Source organism: Liolophura sinensis, chromosome 1 (genome assembly GCF_032854445.1).
Source record: "Liolophura sinensis isolate JHLJ2023 chromosome 1, CUHK_Ljap_v2, whole genome shotgun sequence".
NCBI lineage: Eukaryota > Metazoa > Mollusca > Polyplacophora > Chitonida > Chitonidae > Liolophura > Liolophura sinensis.
In genome coordinates, this window is record NC_088295.1 from 6704350 (window position 1) to 6724562 (window position 20213).

At 40.9% G+C, this 20213-nt stretch overlaps 1 protein-coding gene across 1 annotated transcript in view; it reads right to left on the reverse strand.

The window, feature by feature from the left end:
* Positions 1-18319, reverse strand: part of LOC135462062 (2-oxoglutarate dehydrogenase complex component E1-like) — a 28202-nt gene extending 9883 nt beyond the window's left edge. Inside the window, 8 exon segments of the mRNA XM_064739411.1 lie at positions 48-318; positions 2286-2432; positions 3016-3170; positions 4112-4212; positions 6563-6668; positions 8053-8244; positions 17413-18080; positions 18195-18319. Of these exon segments, the coding sequence (XP_064595481.1) occupies positions 48-318; positions 2286-2432; positions 3016-3170; positions 4112-4212; positions 6563-6668; positions 8053-8244; positions 17413-17646 (1206 nt within the window). The 5' untranslated portion in view covers positions 17647-18080; positions 18195-18319.
* Positions 18320-20213: the final 1894 nt, after the last annotated feature.

The window sequence follows — 20213 nt, forward strand, 5'->3', positions numbered from 1 at the left end:
GTACAATCCTCACTTATTAGCATTTGATTGTCCAATCTTCAGTTTACCTGCTTGCCATCCTGGTCACCCCTGTAGAACTGCTCTGCCCGCGTCTTGCCCTGTACCACAGGGTCACAGGCCTCCAAGTGGGAGGGGTTAGCCACCACAGCAATCTTCACCTGTTTGTTGTTCAGGCGGTTCAACCTCTCCACACACATGCCCAGGTGATACTTCACGTCACCAGAGCCCTCGTCTGATGCTTCCAGTTTGGAATCGAATTGACAGATGATCTTCTCCAGAGGTTTACGACACACATTTGCCAGCACGTTCAGACGGCCTCTACACAAATACACAAATCATCAGATTTAAAACACATTTCTGACACAGTAGAGTTCAATCACCAGTAATTACCCTCTATTATTTAAAGGATACCTGAAATCCTTGGTTTCTGTTTCTTAGTACGTAGTATGTAATGTGGAGTATACAATGTGGCAATAACTTTTTACCTCCATATTTCTGCTTTATTCAACATCATGATTTTTCTCCCTTGCCCTATTAGATTTTCTGCATATTTTGCAATGTTGTATACATAGATTTCATGTTAAGCTAAATCAATCAACCATGTGTAAATTCCTGCACATTCTGAACGACCAAGGCGATTTACCTGCAACGCATGTCAACAACAAAGCTGTCCAACATGACAGTTCACCTACATAAACTCACCATACACTCATGTAACTAAACCGTCTACCCCAAGACTACTGGACTCACCCATGAGGCATGCTGATAATTAAACCATCTACCCCGAGACAGCCTAACTCACCTGTGGGGCATGCCGATAACTTAACCGTCTACCCCTAGACAGCTTGACTCACCTGTGGGGCATGCTGATAACTAAACCATCTACCCCGAGACAGCTGGACTCACCTATGAGGCATGCCGATAACTAAACCATCTACCCCGAGACAGCCTGACTCACCTGTGGGGCATGCTGATAACTTAACCGTCTACCCCTAGACAGCTTGACTCACCTGTGGGGCATGCTGATAACTAAACCGTCTACCCCGAGACAGCTTGATTCACCTGTGGGGCATGCTCACAACAAAACCATCCACCTCAAGACACCTGGACTCACCTATGAGGCATGCTGATAACTTAACCGTCTACCCCTAGACACCTGGACTCAACCTGTGGGGCATGCTGATAACTAAACCGTCTACCCCGAGACAGCTGGACTCAACTATGAGGCATGCTGATAACTATACCGTCTACCCCGAGACAGCTTGACTCACCTGTGACGCATGCTGATAACTATACCGTCTACCCCGAGACAGCTTGACTCACCCATGAGGCATGCTGATAACTTAACCGTCTACCCCTAGACAGCTTGACTCACCTGTGGGGCATGCTGATAACTTAACCGTCTACCCCTAGACAGCTTGACTCACCTGTGGTGCATGCTCATAACTAAACCGTCTACCCCGAGACAGCTTGATTCACCTGTGGGGCATGCTCACAACAAAACCATCCACCTCAAGACACCTGGACTCACCTATGAGGCATGCTGATAACTAAACCATCTACTCCTAGACAGCTTGACTCACCTGTGGGGCATGCTGATAAATAAACAGTCTACCCCCAGACAGCTGGACTTACCTATGAGGCATGCTGATAGCAAAACCGCCTACCCCGAGACAGTTTGACCCACCTATTTGACATGCTGATAACTAAACCGTCTACCCCGAGACAGCTCGACTCATCTGTGAGGCATGCAGATAACTGAACGGTCTACCCTGAGACAGCTTGACTCACCTGTGTGGCATGCTGATAACTAAACCGTCTACCCCGAGACAGCCTGACTCACCTGTGGGGCATGCTGATAACTAAACCGTCTACCCCAAGACAACCTGACTCACCTGTGACGCATGCTGATAACTCAACCGTCTACCCCGAGACAACTGGACTCACCTATGAGGCATGCCAATAACTGGACTCACCTATGAGGCATGCCAATAACTAAACCGTCTACCTAGACAGCTTGACTCACCTGTGACGCATGCTGATAACAAAACCGTCTACCCCGAAACAACTGGACTCACCTATGACGCATGCCGATAACTAAACCGTCTACCCTGAGACAGCTGAACTAGCTATGAGGCATGCTGATAACTAAACCGTCTACCCCTGGGCAGCTTGACTCACCTGTGAGGCATGCGGATAACTGAACTGTCTACACCTGGACAGCTTTACTCACCTGTGAGGCATGCTGACAACTAAACCGTCTACCCTGAGACAGCTGGACTCACCTGTGAGGCATGCCGATAACGAAGCTGTCCACCCCCAGGGAACTTGACTGATCAATGAGAGTCTTCATGGCAGGGATCATCACTTCACAGCCCTCCAGGCCGAACCTCTTTTCAGAAGACCACTTTCTCGCTAGGAAATCTTCAAACCTGATAACAAACAGGTATGCATAAAGTCTACTGTCACTTTGTACTTTAACTCTATCTGAACACCTTGAGGCTATTAAACTTGATAATTCTTGGTGATACAGGGAACATGTCATGGTAAGAGATTACAAAAAGTCCTGAAACATTGCACAAAACACTGAACCACAGACAAACAGCACAGTATTTACCTGATGAATGAGTGAGTGAGTGCTTGGGGTTTAAAGATTTTTAACAATTTTTCAGTCATATGACGACGAAGGAATCCTTAGGGTGTATGTAATGTACCTCCTTGTTGCAGGACGGATTTCCACCACATTTTTTATGTAGTGCTGCTTCACTGAGACGCCTTCCTAAAGGCAAGTAAGCAGCCCCGCCCGAGCCATTACACTGATACGGGTCAACCAGTCGTTGCACCCTTCATGCCGAACGCCAAGCGAACGCCTTTTGTCTTAGGTGTGACTCGACCCAAGATTGATCCTGGATCTACCGCTCCCAAAGCGGACGCTCTAACCAACTGTGCTATCCGGGTTGGTCATTTACCCGATGAACTAGGCAGCTTAAAGCTGTATTATAACATACAACTCACCTTGTAGATCGAATCAGTCTTGCCATGGTTAGTCGCTTCTGATCACTGTCAAAGTTCATCACACCGGGTGTTTCAAATTTCCGTCGAATCCAGTCACATTGCTCGAAATTGTTGATGAACATGTATTCTATTCCAATGTGCTGACAGTACACGCCCTGTACATTGACAAAGAAAGTCATAAGTAGAGAACAGAACAAAATGTCAAACACCTCACAAAACTACAGTGCACTGTAAGATAATGAACAAACAATCATCTTGTAAACTAGGATAACATCTTCATTACATATAACAAAGTCATCAATGCACCACTCAGTACCACTAAAATGTGGTTACCATCATCAGGGCTGAAAGCATCGGTTGTTCAATGTCCAAGGCAAGTAAATGTAATGTGAGATACCCAAGGTCCGTAGCTCTGGCCGCTCACGTCAAGATTTTGAAGATGCAAACAACAAGTACACGTATAAAAGTTTTCTTAAATTCTTGATTCTAGTTCATGCTGAAATGTACATGTTTAATGATAATTTGATGAGAACCTGTTGTTGAATTAACTGCTCTGTAAAATCGACAGGAGTTGTGGATATTTGAAGTTTGAACCCTGTCAATGTAGCATATATCTACATGTATATATGACAGCTGAAATGCAGGTATTATTCTGAAAGCTGTAGGGATCTGAAAATGTCAGATTTCAATGTGATGTAAAGAATCTTCAGGTACATCATCAGGACAGACCTGCAGAAAACTTTGTACAGAAATTTCTTTCAGGTTTCCAAACAGTATATGTTAACAAGAACAATGGATCCCACATGTAATAAGTGATGGCAATTATTTCAGCTTATCAATGATCTTACACACATATTATAGATGTACAATACTCTTGTCGGATTCAACAAGCACAGGTTTGAACGATTAGCCACTTCCAGCATCTGACCGTTCGTATTCCAGCTTGTGGAGGCCATTTGTTATTACAATGGATACAGCAAACTTGGTAATCACTAGCCTCTACTCAACTGCACAGATATCAATCTTGCTACACGTATGTTTACATGAACCCACAGCATGATCAAATAACAGGGAGTTTAATATTCCATACACCAACCTGTAGTCTTTCCAGGATATCTTTTAAGGGGAGTGCACCCTGTGATCCTCCAATGTGTGTGGTGTGAGGCAGCCTGAACACCCTCTCCAGGTCTTGATTGTCTGTCAGGGCAACAATTGAGGGCAGCAATCAGAGGTCAAACATGGGATTTAATGGTCAAATGTGGGGTTATGTCATGGTACATATAGGACATCAATGACATGTTAGCTGCACACAACATTCTGCACTGATTAACTACAGTAAAATGAGCTGCATGTTACTTAGATAAAACATGTATGTGTGTAGCATATATTTGCCTGTACATCTGAATTTACATGTACCTACCAGAACAAGTACTGTATATTCCAAATTTATTATAAAGCTTTACTGTTAAATGCCTCATACTTTACAGGCATAACTTTTAAAGCCACAATAATTTTTTTTTATAATTTTTCACAGAACAAAAACAAAATAAAAAAAATGTGGAATAAAGAAATGAAACTAACAAATTTAAATTCATGAACATGTCATGTGTAGTGATAAGATACAAGAATGTCAGAATATCAGTGAGTTTTTATATGAGTTATCCGTGGGCTGCATCTCAGCTTGTTAGGCAGGCGGTCATCACAGTGCTTACCTGAAAATCTTACGCTGTACACCCAAAAATGAAAAATAGCAAACTATGTCAGATTAACACAAGCAGGTACAGACAACACACAGTTAAGCCACAAATAACCTTGTGTCTTACAAAGACAAAAAAAACAAACAAACACCCAGATTAGAACGGATCAGTTTCATGACAGTCACACCCCATCAAACCAAATCACACTAAGTAAGTAAGAAATTTCTCCAATGAGGGTAGGATGGCACATCTCCGAAGACCTTGTCACCTTTGACAGGTACATGTCAAGTGTACTATTGTACCTGGTTGTACAGATGGCTCCCTTGTGAAAAACTCAAGTTTCAATTTTTTCAAAGATTTTTTGGTCAGATTTTTCATTATAAAACATGACATTCTCAGTCATGAAACTCCCTTGTGGAAAACTCAAGTTTCAATTTTTTCAAAGATTTTTTTATCAGATTTTTTTCATTATAAACATGACATTCTCAGTCATGAAATGCCCTTGTGGAAAACTCAAGTTTCAACTTTTTCAATGATTTTTTTATCAGACTTTTCATTATAAAACATGACATTCTCAGTAATTTTTTACATGCTGAAATTTGATTTTTGAGTTCTTTCTTCTCATAATAATGTTTACTCAGAGTGACAGTTTATTTATTTTTCTGATTGCTGGGTTTGTTGGGTGAAGGATGTCCGAAGTAAATACACATAAGAAGTCTTCTCATCATAACTAAGTTCTTCCATAGCTCTGGATGATATTTTATACATGTATAACAATATTGTTTGCCAGTCGTTTGTGATGTCTGCACATGTACACATAGTCATAGGGACACAAGTCAGCCACCACAGAAAGACCTCCATTCCCACATAGCAGCTGCCATCACCAGAATAACCTAACAAGAGAATACCCATCACTGACATACAGACACCCTGTACATGTAGTCAGCAGGTACCCAAACCACACTAGATGACCACACCTCTCAACAAATACCTCGAGCAATCCAATCTGTGAAAAGTCAGAGCCCAGGTAGAAATCATATTAAACACCAAGTTTTACTCACAGGAAGGAAAAAAACAGTGAGTCTCAATGCCAACAAATCACAGCTATTTAGGACAGGTAATGTAGACAGGTACATGTAATTCTGACAAGAGGAGAAAAGTAAAAGGCGACAGAAATGGGACAAGATTCACGAGTTACAAAGAGGCACACTGTTAGGGGAGAGGCCACATTCCAGTGCAAGTAAGTACTGTCCTCCAGTCTTCATTACGCCACGGCATTGGCAATCTCAGGTTAGAACAGGCTTCAGGGCACCTGCCAGTCAGACATCAGGTCTTACCAAAACTATACTCAGCCAGTTGTAAATCTGGCACATCCTCCGGGCTGCCGATGGTCAGGGGGTCCACCTTGGCCAGCTGGTGACCGCGAATCTACAATCACACTTAGGCAAGGTCAACACACAAGCAACTAAAGGGAAGTAACTACAGCTATACAGCAAACAATACCACACCTCCTTCTTGGGAGATGCTGAAAACTTCCAGATGTGGGGCTGTGGACTAGATGCACAATTTGAATAGTGGACAGCAATTCAGCTGTAGGCTGCATGGGGAAGAGAGAGATAAGCATAGAGACAGTGGCCGAAGTGACCATCCCTACAAGATGATGGTTCACACAGGAAGTCTCCTCACAGCATTCAGAGGCTTACCCCGGAAATGCCAGAGGAAAACAAGAGAGACTACAAGTGTGCACAGGTGAAGGACAAACACACAGACACACATACAAACAGAGCTCTGAAAACAGTCATCAGTGGGGATGCGAGTCCTGGACCTGAAACAGAGTCGAGAGTACGTACCTACAAAGCCATAGTTCTGTGGTGTTAAGGCCACAGGTACCTCCGAGTCCAGATCAGCATACCCAATGCCTAAGGGGTCCAGAGAGGCTATATGATGGCCTTGTATCTGGAGATTTAAGGCAGGTATTAACAAGAAAGAACAGGCCTTAACTTTTTTATAATCCTAACAAAGACCCAAAATTTTCCAACTATTTACAGGTTGAAATGCTCATCGGCACATGCTACACACATACTACTTATTTTATCTTATTTACACGTATTAATTTTTTTCATCTTCAAATGCATCAGTAGGGCAAGAGTCAACCATGTTACAAATTTTAACAAAAGTTGCTAGAAAAACACTGGGTTTTGGCAAACCTGGCTCACGCCCCAGATTTGAGATGCTCAGCTCTCAGACATGTAGTAGGTGTGGTCTTGTCAGTCCTCTGTCAGGTTAAAAGTTAAGGCCTGTAGAAGTTTACATACAAGTGCATGTACATGTATATTGCACCTTATCACAAAACATCCATCTTTCACATGAGAAAACCACATAAAATAAACTTATTATCAAACACAATGAAAATTAAAAAATATCTTCATTTTTATCTTTATTAAATTTAATGAATTTGAATCCCTCAGGTGGGCTTTATGGGTTATGCTGATACATGCGATGTTGGCAGCCAATTACAACACTGAAAAATTTTGCCATTTAGTCTATACAAACCACACATTTACAGCCCATATTTATTTGATAGTTGTTTAACGCCATACTCATGAAGACTTTTTGATTACATCATGGCATTTCCACGGCCAAAGTAGATGTACCATCTATGCACGTGCCATCCTGCATATTACATGATGATCTTCATAGGAAGTGTTACTACATGTAATAGCTAAAAAAAGGGTAAAAAGGTTTCAGTGATGTCATGGACCACAAACAATATATAAGTATTGCCCTTAAACCCCATTCAAATACTTGAAAGCATTTAATTCTGTTCAAGAAAGTCCTTATAAATATGTTTAGGTATTTTCATAAAGTCCTCAGCATTGTATCTCATAATAACAGCTTTTTTTTTTGTGGTCTTCTCTTTTATTTTATCTTTCTGTACATATAGATGCTCAGGGTGCGTTCTATTCGTCGATCTGATCGCCACTGGTGGCAGCTTCAGTGGCCATCGGAGGACACAGTGTGACGTCCCAATGTGCACGAAGTCAAGTCAAGTCAAGCGAGTAAAGACACTACAATACATGCCACTGGCTCCACCAACTCAGTGGTGTCAGTGGCGCTACTAGTTTCCTACAGTGGCCAATGGAACAATACGTCAGAGTTGATTGCCTCCTCCAGTGGCCACCAGAGAGCGAATGGAACAGACCCTAGGATAAAAATAAACAAAACTACATGTGAGAGAAAACATTTTATCTTATGTTCTTATGTGCAGATTCCAGTTTCATTCACTTAATTAGCTTATTTTGGAATCTTGCCTTGCAAACATCAGCAACATGTACAATACCTGGTAAGCTCTGATGATGGCTTGCACAGACAGATGGTCGGCTATGACTTTATCGTTGACAGGCTCCGCTGAAGTGGCTGCGGGGGAGGAGGAGGATGGGAAAGCTCCCAGAGGGGCAAGGGTTGGTGGGCGGACATATGCCTCGCCTGGGCCCGCACCCTGTGTGGCTTGTCGAAAGAAAGAGTCCCAGGACTGAAAATAAACAGCACAGTGGGTATCATATTGAACAGAACACACACAAGGCATGAGTGTAAGTGAACAGCACGGGAGGTATTTCAACAGCACAATATAAATAATATCATAGAGCACACACAAGATATTAATACAGTGTACATGTACATGTACATACTTGGTCACAGGTTATCTGGACAGCATCATACAGCACACGCAAGGCATTAGTACAGTGTACATGTACATACTTGGTCACAGGTTACCAGCACAGCTTCATACAGCACACGCAAGACATTCACACAGTGTACATGTGCACACTTGGTCACAGGTTACCAGCACAGCATCATACAGCACACACAAGGCATTAGTACAGTGTACATGTACATACTTGGTCACAGGTTACCAGCACAGCTTCATACAGCACACGCAAAACATTCACACAGTGTACATGCACATACTTGGTCACAGGTTACCAGCACAGCTTCATACAGCACACGCAAGGCATTAGTACAGTGTACATGTGCACACTTGGTCACAGGTTACCAGCACAGCTTCATACAGCACACGCAAGACATTCACACAGTGTACATGTGCACACTTGGTCACAGGTTACCAGCACAGCTTCATACAGCACACGCAAGGCATTAGTACAGTGTACATGTACATACTTGGTCACAGGTTACCAGCAAAGCATCATACAGCACACGCAAGGCATTAGTACAGTGTACATGTACATACTTGGTCACAGGTTACCAGCACAGCGTCATAAAGCACACGCAAGACATTCACACAGTGTACATGTACATACTTGGTCACAGGTTACCAGCACAGCATCATACAGCACACGCAAGACATTAGTACAGTGTACATGTACATACTTGGTCACAGGTTACCAGCACAGCATCATACAGCACACGCAAGACATTAGTACAGTGTACATGTACATACTTGGTCACAGGTTACCAGCACAGCATCATACAGCACACGCAAGACATTCACACAGTGTACAGGTACATACTTGGTCACAGGTTACCAGCACAGCATCATACAGCACACGCAAGGCATTAGTACAGTGTACATGTACATACTTGGTCACAGGTTACCAGCAAAGCATCATACAGCACACGCAAGACATTCACACAGTGTACATGTACATACTTGGTCACAGGTTACCAGCACAGCATCATACAGCACACACAAGACATTAGTACAGTATACATGTACATACTTGGTCACAGGTTACCAGCACAGCATCATACAGCACACGCAAAACATTCACACAGTGTACGTGCATACTTGGTCACAGGTTATCTTCACAGCATCATACAGCACACGCAAGACATTCACACAGTGTACATGTACATACTTGGTCACAGGTTACCAGCACAGCTTCATACAGCACACGCAAGACATTCACACAGTATACATGTACATACTTGGTCACAGGTTACCAGCACAGCATCATACAGCATACACAAGGCATTAGTACAGTGTACATGTACATACTTGGTCACAGGTTACCAGTACAGCATCATACAGCACACACAAGACATTAGTACAGTGTACATGTACATACTTAGTCACAGGTTACCAGCACAGCTTCATACAGCACATGTAAGGCATTAGTACAGTGTACATGTACATACTTGGTCACAGGTTACCAGCACAGCATCATACATCACACACAAGACATTCACACAGTGTACATGTGCACACTTGGTCACAGGTTACCTTACCAGCTCGACCATAGCCGTCTCCCCACCATGAACTAAATGAGTATAGCTGTCGATTATGCAAGCTTCAGAATGGCAACAACAGCAAGGAATCACAAAAATGTAAGGAAAATGCACATACAGCGCTATAGTAAGTTTCTGTTGAGTGTGCCTCTAAAACTCATCAAACAAGTATGCCAGATGTACAAATCTGCAGAATTAACACACATGTACAAATCTGCAGAATTAACATACATGTATAAATCTGCAGAATTAACATACATGTATAAATCTGCAGAATTAACATACATGTACAAATCTGCAGAATTAACATACATGTACAAATCTGCAGAATTAACATACATGTACAAATCTGCAGAATTAACATACATGTACAAATCTGCAGAATTAACACACATGTACAAATCTGCAGAATTAACACACATGTACAAATCTGCAGAATTAACATATCTGCAGAATTAACATACATGTATAAATCTGCAGAATTAACATACATGTACATATCTGCAGAATTAACATACATGTACAAATCTGCAGAATTAACAGACATGTACAAATCTGCAGAATTAACAGACATGTACAAATCTGCAGAATTAACATACATGTATAAATCTGCAGAATTAACATACATGTATAAATCTGCAGAATTAACACACATGTACAAATCTGCAGAATTAACATACATGTACAAATCTGCAGAATTAACACACATGTACAAATCTGCAGAATTAACATACATGTACAAATCTGCAGAATTAACACACATGTACAAATCTGCAGAATTAACACACATGTACAAATCTGCAGAATTAACAGACATGTACAAATCTGCAGAATTAACATACATGTACAAATCTGCAGAATTAACACACATGTATAAATCTGCAGAATTAACATACATGTACAAATCTGCATAATTAACAGACATGTACAAATCTACAGAATTAACAGACATGTACAAATCTGCAGAATTAACAGACATGTACAAATCTGCAGAATTAACATACATGTACAAATCTGCAGAATTAACATACATGTACATATCTGCAGAATTAACATATCTGCAGAATTAACATACATGTATAAATCTGCAGAATTAACATACATGTACAAATCTGCAGAATTAACATACATGTACATATCTGCAGAATTAACATATATGTATAAATCTGCAGAATTAACATACATGTACATATCTGCAGAATTAACATACATGTACAAATCTGCAGAATTAACATACATGTACATATCTGCAGAATTAACATACATGTATAAATCTGCAGAATTAACATACATGTACATATCTGCAGAATTAACATACATGTACAAATCTGCAGAATTAACATACATGTACATATCTGCAGAATTAACATACATGTACAAATCTGCAGAATTAACATACATGTATAAATCTGTTTTCCTTGTCTCTGTTATTTAACGTGTGCTGATCCTGTTGCATGCTTTACATCTTTATACAACCTACGTACAATGTAGAACTAACTGTTGATTGTTGATGTACCACTTTTCACCTACACTGTACATGTACCAATGTGCCTCATCTTCAGCTACATGCATCTTACCACTTTTCATCTACAATGTACATGTACCAATGTGCCTCATCTTCAGCTACATGCATCTTACCACTGTTCATCTACAATGTACATGTACCAATGTGCCTCATCTTCAGCTACATGCATCTTACCACTTTTCATCTACAATGTACATGTACTAATGTGCCTCATCTTCAGCTACATGCATCTTACCACTCTTCATCTACACTGTACATGTACCAATGTGCCTCATCTTCAGCTCAATGCCTCTTACCACTCTTCATCTACACTGTACATGTACCAATGTGCCTCATCTTCAGCTACATGCATCTTACCACTGTTCATCTACAATGTACATGTACCAATGTGCCTCATCTTCAGCTAAATGCCTCTTACCACTCTTCATCTACACTGTACATGTACCAAGGTGCCTCATCTTCAGCTACATGCATCTTACCACTCTTCATCTACACTGTACATGTACCAAGGTGCCTCATCTTCAGCTCAATGCCTCTTACCACTCATCTACACTGTACATGTACCAATGTGCCTCATCTTCAGCTACATGCATCTTACCACTCTTCATCTACACTGTACATGTACCAATGTGCCTCATCTTCAGCTACATGCATCTTACCACTCTTCATCTACACTGTACATGTACCAATGTGCCTCATCTTCAGCTAAATGCATCTTACCACTCTTCATCTACACTGTACATGTACCAATGTGCCTCATCTTCAGCTCAATGCCTCTTACCACTCTTCATCTACACTGTACATGCACCAATGTGCCTCATCTTCAGCTACATGCATCTTACCACTGTTCATCTACAATGTACATGTACCAATGTGCCTCATCTTCAGCTAAATGCCTCTTACCACTCTTCATCTACACTGTACATGTACCAATGTGCCTCATCTTCAGCTAAATGCCTCTTACCACTGTTAATCAACTCATTTTAATCATTTTTCTGACAGCCTGACATCTGCGAACCATGAGAACCATGTATCAATAAAGCTGTGACATTTATGACATGATGTTTCCCCTAACACTATTTGTTCTGGTGGCAGATTGCGCCAGCTGAGGCTACAGGCCAACACAGATTAATGACATTTCAATAGGTTTTGGATGCTAATGCTGGGGAGGAATTGGTGGATAGCCCCTGCATACTGAGCACAGCTCTGGGGTTATTGGGCACATCGTCTGACTTCCTGGACCATCCAATGTTATTCATGGCCAGAATTACGCAGATGTCAAACTTCACGAGACCTCCACCAGCCTGCTGGCAAATCAATACCCACATCACTTGTAAGCTCAGTGTTATGCTCACTGTACAATCACTAAATCGATGTGGGCTCCTGTCTATAAAGCTGTACATGCTCTGCTTTAATTGCCCAGCCCTGCTCCTGCTCACCCAGTGTGATTGAGCTATCAAGTAATACAGTCCCCCATTTGAATTTGCATGGAAATAAAGTCTTTTCAAAATGGGCTATGGATGAATACACATACACAAGATTTACATCATGCATGAGTACAGCATCATGGATGAAGAAAGAACCTTCACCTTGGACATGGAACATCCACAATGCTCCATCAGCTTTTATTTACATGAGGCTCCAATTAAAATGTTTTATGTACGGGTGAAATACATAAATGTCTGCAGTACCTAGTACATCACTGAGGCATTTCCAGATGAAAGATTTCACATCTGGTGAATGGCAGAAAAGCCTAGGCAATATTGCATTATGCTGAGCTCAAATTAAACTGCTTATGTAAAGTTTAGTTTTCACACTGAGACAAGTGGTTTTATTTTGTGGATACTGTACGTGATGGGCAAAAGGAGTCTATTTGGGACAGCTGGCTGAAAAATGTAACTTTGAGCCCTACTTGACCTAAACATGATGGATACACATCTAAAGGTATCAACAGTGACAATGGTACATGCGCTTACACAACCGACTGTGTATTATTTGTAAACTGTTCATCAGAAATTATACAAACATAATGGACAATAGATGGGACACTGTGATTCCTTAATATACCATATCTGAAGTATGCTACTGTGTGCATGTAACAGTTTTTGGCATGCTGAGGTTACACAACAGTGCAGAAGTACCCAGCTAAGAAACATGCTTGTCTGACCTTGTCATACACAAACATCCCAAGTGCACTGCGATCTAGGCAACCTCAGACCCATTTGCACAGTTGTCTGAGGATACATGTAGACAGAGACTATGCCAGGCTTAGACTAATATTACAATGTACATGTAAGTGTTTTGTTTGTGAAAGCCATGGGGCTACTATTATTATAATAAATTCACTATGCCTGCCACTGGAAAGCACTGCAAGATTTCTGCCCACTAAAATCAGACTTTGCTTCTTAATATACAACACTTGCAGCAGTGTCATATATGTACCTGATCACAACTGACTGTTGGTTAGTCTTGCTCCCTAAATTATGAATTAATGTACTAAAAGGGAAGACACTTAAATGCAGTTAAATCGCACCAATCAACAAATCAACCACAATTTTCCTGTAACCAAGTTTCAACCCTATATATCACTCCTCCGATCATCCCTTGAACAAGGACTTTTCATGCTCAAAGCACGAACTTAATGTTACACACTTTCAGCACTAGTGGAACCGGAAACTTGATTCAAGAGTAATCATACACTTTACAGGTAGAGTAAGGATTTTGGCCTTCCCCCAAATGCCACACATAATGTAACAATGTAAGGTTGACAAAGGTCAGACCACCTGCAGAGCGTCTTGAGTTACATACATGTATAGTACATATATTGAGCGTCCATAGGAAGTATGTTTGAGTTTGAATGTACAAGTTTGTATATTATACAATAACTTATCCTGTATACATAATGCATGTATATGGCCCTTAACACAAAGATTAGGTACCACGGACACAGTACTGTAGTGTAGGCATCAATCCATGGAAGTCAATGTATTACATGTACAGCCAATCAAGTTTCCCCACCCCTCCAATCTTCCACAGCTCACTCTCATTTAGGAGTCTGTTGAGTGAGTGAGTGAGTGCTTGGGGTTTAACGTCGTACTCAACAATTTTTCAGTCATATGACGACGAAGGAATCATTAGGGTGCATGCACGTGTAATGTGCCTCCTTGTTGCAGGACGGATTTCCACCGCTCTTTTATTTAGTGCTGCATCACTGAGACGACTTACCGAAGGCAAGTAAGCCGCCCCGCCCGAGCCATTATACTGATACGGGTCAACCAGTCGTTGCACTATCCCCTTCATGCTGAACGCCAAGCGAGGAAGTTACAACTTCCTCTTTTAAAGTCTTAGGTGTGACTCGACCCAGGACTGATCCTGGATCTACCGGTCCCGAAGCGGACGCTCTACCAACTGTGCCATCCGGGCCGGTAGGAGTCTGTTGAGAACACTGAAGGTTGTTTATGGAACCAAACAGATCAACACACTGCAATGCATCTTACTTGTACACAAAAACTGACACACATTTGTATGTGACACATGGCGTGTACATGTAGATGTAGTATATGAACATGTAGCTTTCAACACAGCAGGGCTTAACACTAACGGTGACTGTGTCCAGGATACAGTGTTGGGGATTACAGGATTGAATAATTGACTACAGGATACAGTGTTGAGGATTACAGGATTGACTACAGGATACAGTGTTGAGGATTACATGATTGACTACAGGATACAGTGTTGAGGATTACATGATTGACTACAGGATACAGCGTTGAGGATTACATGATTGACTACAGGTTACAGTGTTGAGGATTACATGATTGACTACAGGTTACAGTGTTGAGGATTACATGATTGACTACAGTATACAGTGTTGAGGATTACATGATTGACTACAGGTTACAGTGTTGAGGATTACATGATTGGCAATGTACACTATGCATCATCAGCTTAGGCCCAGGTCACACAGGGGTGGATAAACCATCAGCTAAGGGATGGGGGTGGGTGTGTCTTAGCTCGTGAAATGTACAAACATGTAAATGCTGGCAGTTTAATTCGGAAAGTTTTCCCCCACTTACCAAAAGATGTTGTTCGATAGATTATGGTAGTGTGAACTAGGAAAGTGCATGTATTACACTTTAAAAATCAGTGTGATGGGTGAATGTACATACTACAAATGAATGTAAGTGATACCCGCAGTTATCCGATTTGACAAATATCAAGCTGCCTTCCCTAGTGCGATACTGTGGGTAGCAGGGTTAAATGTCTGCTGGTCTCAGTACTGGTGCTAAAATGATGTTCAATACCCTTCAGAAATCATAACCGAAATAGCATTCCCTAAAGGATATTTGTGGCTAGATTTTTTTGTGCAGTCTGCGACTGCTTATAAAGTTAAAATAAACATATTCATTCTCCAGGTAGACCATGACAGAGGTCACGCCATAACAATTTGATATATAGGAGGATGACTTCTCAGCCAGTTGACCCTGAACATGACCTTTCTTGTTCCTCATGATGTGCACATAACTAGTTGACCAGCAGACACCAGAGGTCATCTAAATGTACAGCACTAATAATAGACTATAATATCCATGACTGACCACCTGCATACCTGCTCACCCTGTCAGCAGGGGATAATACTTGATAATCAGTCTAAATACAGAACAGGCTTATGAGCTGTTAAAATGTACACACTTAGTAGCGATGTAAAAGACAGGAGGTGTATTAAGCTGGATCATTTAACATCTAACACGAAGAGATTTACTTTTCAGCGACCATGCAATACATGCAGTTTCACTCATTTTAAACAGGATACAAAAGCCTATTGGAGCTTCACCTAGAAACACCCTCATTAAGAATTCATAAAAAAAAAAAAATCACATTCACTTTCTCATGGTCTATTTACAGTTCACAGATGACAGCATTTAAGAACTGATATCTGATACACATTGATAAGCAGATCAGTTGATGACATGGCAAAATGAAGTCTGATTTTTCTCATTCAGGCATGCAGTATCATTCATAGGTCACCAAACCATCAATCTTTCCCCATGCTGACCACGGCTGGTCTTACTGGTGGCCACCATGCTGTGATGCACAGAGGTGCACAACTGAGTGGGCAACTCCATGTGCATGTAAATGAGAAGTTATGAAATGAACAACAATCACAATGAGTCAGTTATTACATTTCCAACACAGAAATAACAATTCTTGGTTCCAAACTGTCAACAAACGATGTACATGTACATACAAGTTGATGGTCCAATTCATAGCTTAGGTCAAAATTTAACCATACAGTACATAGCTTGACTAAAGGTTAAAGATGACCTGTTTGTAGGATCATAAAAAACCTGAGAATAATATTGTGTACATGCGTTCTTAACTTTCATTCAACAGCACTATAGCAGGCAGTCTTCTCAATGACAATGAAATATTTTATGCTCAAGCTGCATGTATTCAGACCATTTAAAGTGATGAGCAACATTGTGCATTTACAAAAGCCATAAAATATATCCAGCAATTGCTTGGTACTCAGAAGACTAATAAGATACTGTAATATTAATGTACATGTATTCTGAATGTTCAGGGCTCAAATAATATGTGTGCATAATAAATGGCCAAAATGGAAAAGAATTTGACAGCGGTGTAAATAGGGTGGAGCCTATAGATGTGTGTCCGTTTGTTTTAAAGAGTGATTTACTCACATGAAAGAACGACCACATTTAATAATCAGAATCATGTGAGGTATTTAGACCAGTTATCAGAGTACACAGGCAAGTAAACAAAAGTGTATGTAATTAATGATGCATTCTGTAAACCAGTGGTGAAAATCTGCACTTTTTGAGGCACACAGAATGACTGGAGTAGTCCTCAAACAAGACCTAGTGATCAAGCATGTATTTTTCTTGGATTTTGAACACCAGAGCTTACCTTGTGAACACTGTTTGGGTCTTTCTGCCAAGACACATACATTTCTTCAACATAACTGGAAGAACTTCCATTAAGGAAGGGTTCTGCTGTGACGGGTAAGGCATAGTTGCGGACACTGTGAGTTACTCCACCAGTGGAGCCTGTACGGCCAGTCAACAGGTTTGCCCGGAGAAAGGTCAACACCCCTTTCCTTGTGCAGCTGTTCACAGACATCAGTGTTTTTAAACGATACATATCAAGTCCGTTTGATATGAAAGTGTCTTATATTATGATGGAGGTCTGGCTTCACGTGTCTAGCCAGAGTGACAGCACTGCGGGTGTCGACACGAAGACACCCTGGCGAGAAGACTGGACCGGGGGGAGGGGGGTGAGGGGCTAAGCCTTGACGACAGCCAGCCTGAGCGGAACACCACTGCCCTTCACTGCTCACCAATCGTGGCGAAAAGAGAAAATCTTCACAGGCTTTCCAGCTCTGCAGGCTATTTCAGATGAATACGTAACAAACGGTTGGCGTTTTCCAATATTACGTCAGTAGCCAGGGTGACGGGGATTCCAGAAAGTATGGAAACGTCGGCGAGCTGAGACCAGGGAAATCCCTCTGACCTCTGCGTCCTAATATGGCGAGCAGTGGTCTCCGTTCGAACGGAGTTTGTCCGTCAGTTTTATTTCTGAAAATATAGATTATCAAACCGTTAGTTTAGTGGACAACATAGAGTGAATGATAGCCTCTCCATATGAAAAAGATCTATCTGTTATAACTCCATCAGAACTACGACACTTACCCGTATATTCCTCGTGGTTCTCTCCCGGTACTTGTATCGACGGAGTTTTACACGAGAGTGACGTCAGCTCCGGAGTTCTCTAAGCCGCTGCCATTGGCTCGTCTTTGATCACATACCAGCCAACCAACAGCGAGTTCTGCAAAATGGCGCGAAGCACAACTGAATGTTAGAATGCGCTCCTTCAGAAATGTTACAGTGCCAATCGAATTGAATCACGATTTTTACCACAACTAAGAATGCGTGAGTTTTCATATGTAAAATGCGTGTGTTTTCATGTATGAAAGGAACCAGGCACCTAAACCCACACTGGTTGGGTTAGATAACTTATAAATGAGGTTTTTGTCAAATGTCGCAATCAAATTTACAGTTCTAGGTTCCAAAAAAGCGTAATTAGTACAAAAGGCTTTCAGATGAACTGTGACCAACTTGAAGGCTGAAACCAAACGTTAGAGCGCTGTTTTGATCATGTTTTTACCATGATCGTTAAATCATTCACCCTAAATATTTGTTCTCACCAGACAGTCTTTACATGATAACTAGTTAATTACTTTATGTTACTTATTTTACACCTGATTTTTAATCTGATAAGAAGTCGCAGACTGCAAATATATATATATATATATATATATATATATATATATATATATATATATATATATATATATAAACATATTCTCTATATAGGATATCATATTGTGTATACGGTATAGGACCTGATGTTCCATTAATTTAGGGACAAGTTTATAAGTTTTTGACCATGTTCAGTAAGAAGGTGAATGACATGAATATATCAAATATATTTTGACAACCTATGCTTTAATTATTACTGCAGTGTTATCAGTGATATATCTTCAGGCTTACAAGTAGATATCGGTACACATGCACCCCATGTGTCTGCTGCCATCAACCTCATGACAGCCAGGTAGCCGCGTGGTCATGCACCCTCACGACATCGGGTCTGGTTGATATCACATGACAAACCTGCTATTATCAGCATAGAAACTGAAACGTGATTGTTGAACGTCTTAACCGTGTGCTGTCTACAACTTCCTAGTGAGCCGATGCTCGATGTTACCACATCATAGTTGTTCTATTTACCAAAGTTGTGAAGGTAAGGAAAAGTTACAAATAAAAATCGATATCATAGATGCTAATTTGTAGTAATTATAGAGTTGAACTGCCTGATCGCATGAAAGACTTGTTTGTTACCTGTACATAAATTTCTGCCGAAGACATGCGACCTCATATATGTAGAAAGCCCCAACCCCCCATATGCGAAGACACTGCTACACAAGCAATGTAATTGTTCACCCAAGTTAATTTTGAATCTCACGTAACTGTATGACAGAACTGAACTACGCTTGACATAATTAACTGCCTTCAGTTTTTGTGAAGCGGACGAAACTCGGACCACAACAGCGATTATGTTGCCCAACTGCATTTCTGGGACAGTCACGTGAGATTGGCATCTGACGTGGTTATGTCCCCTTGACCAGTAGTAAATCCAGGAAGTTCGTCCACAAAATTTTACACATTACGGTGTATTGGACAACAAGTTTCAAAATGTGTGTTTAAGTTTTTACATATCGTTTAATGTGAAATGCCATGTATGAAACCTTTTAAAATAGTATACAAATTAAAGTGCAACTTATGTTTGATGAAATATATTGTTTGATTGAATATTACATATGTTAACAGTGCTGTCGATTTGGAATATACTGGCTCTTTGCAATGATATAATATTTGAACATTAATGTGAAATATGTCATTTATTATTTGGCACCAAATATAGATATCAGTAGCTATATCTGTGAATTGTAAGCTCACATGTTCTTGGTTAAGCAATGATTATCAATGAGAGACATTTCTTAACCATGATAAAATTTAGTAGTATGTTTGTCATGCACTTGTATTTTTTTTTTTTTTTTGATTGGTGTTTTACGCCGTGCTCAAGAATATTTCACTTATACGACGGCGGCCAGCATTATGGTGGGTGGAAACCGGGCAGAGCCCGGGGGA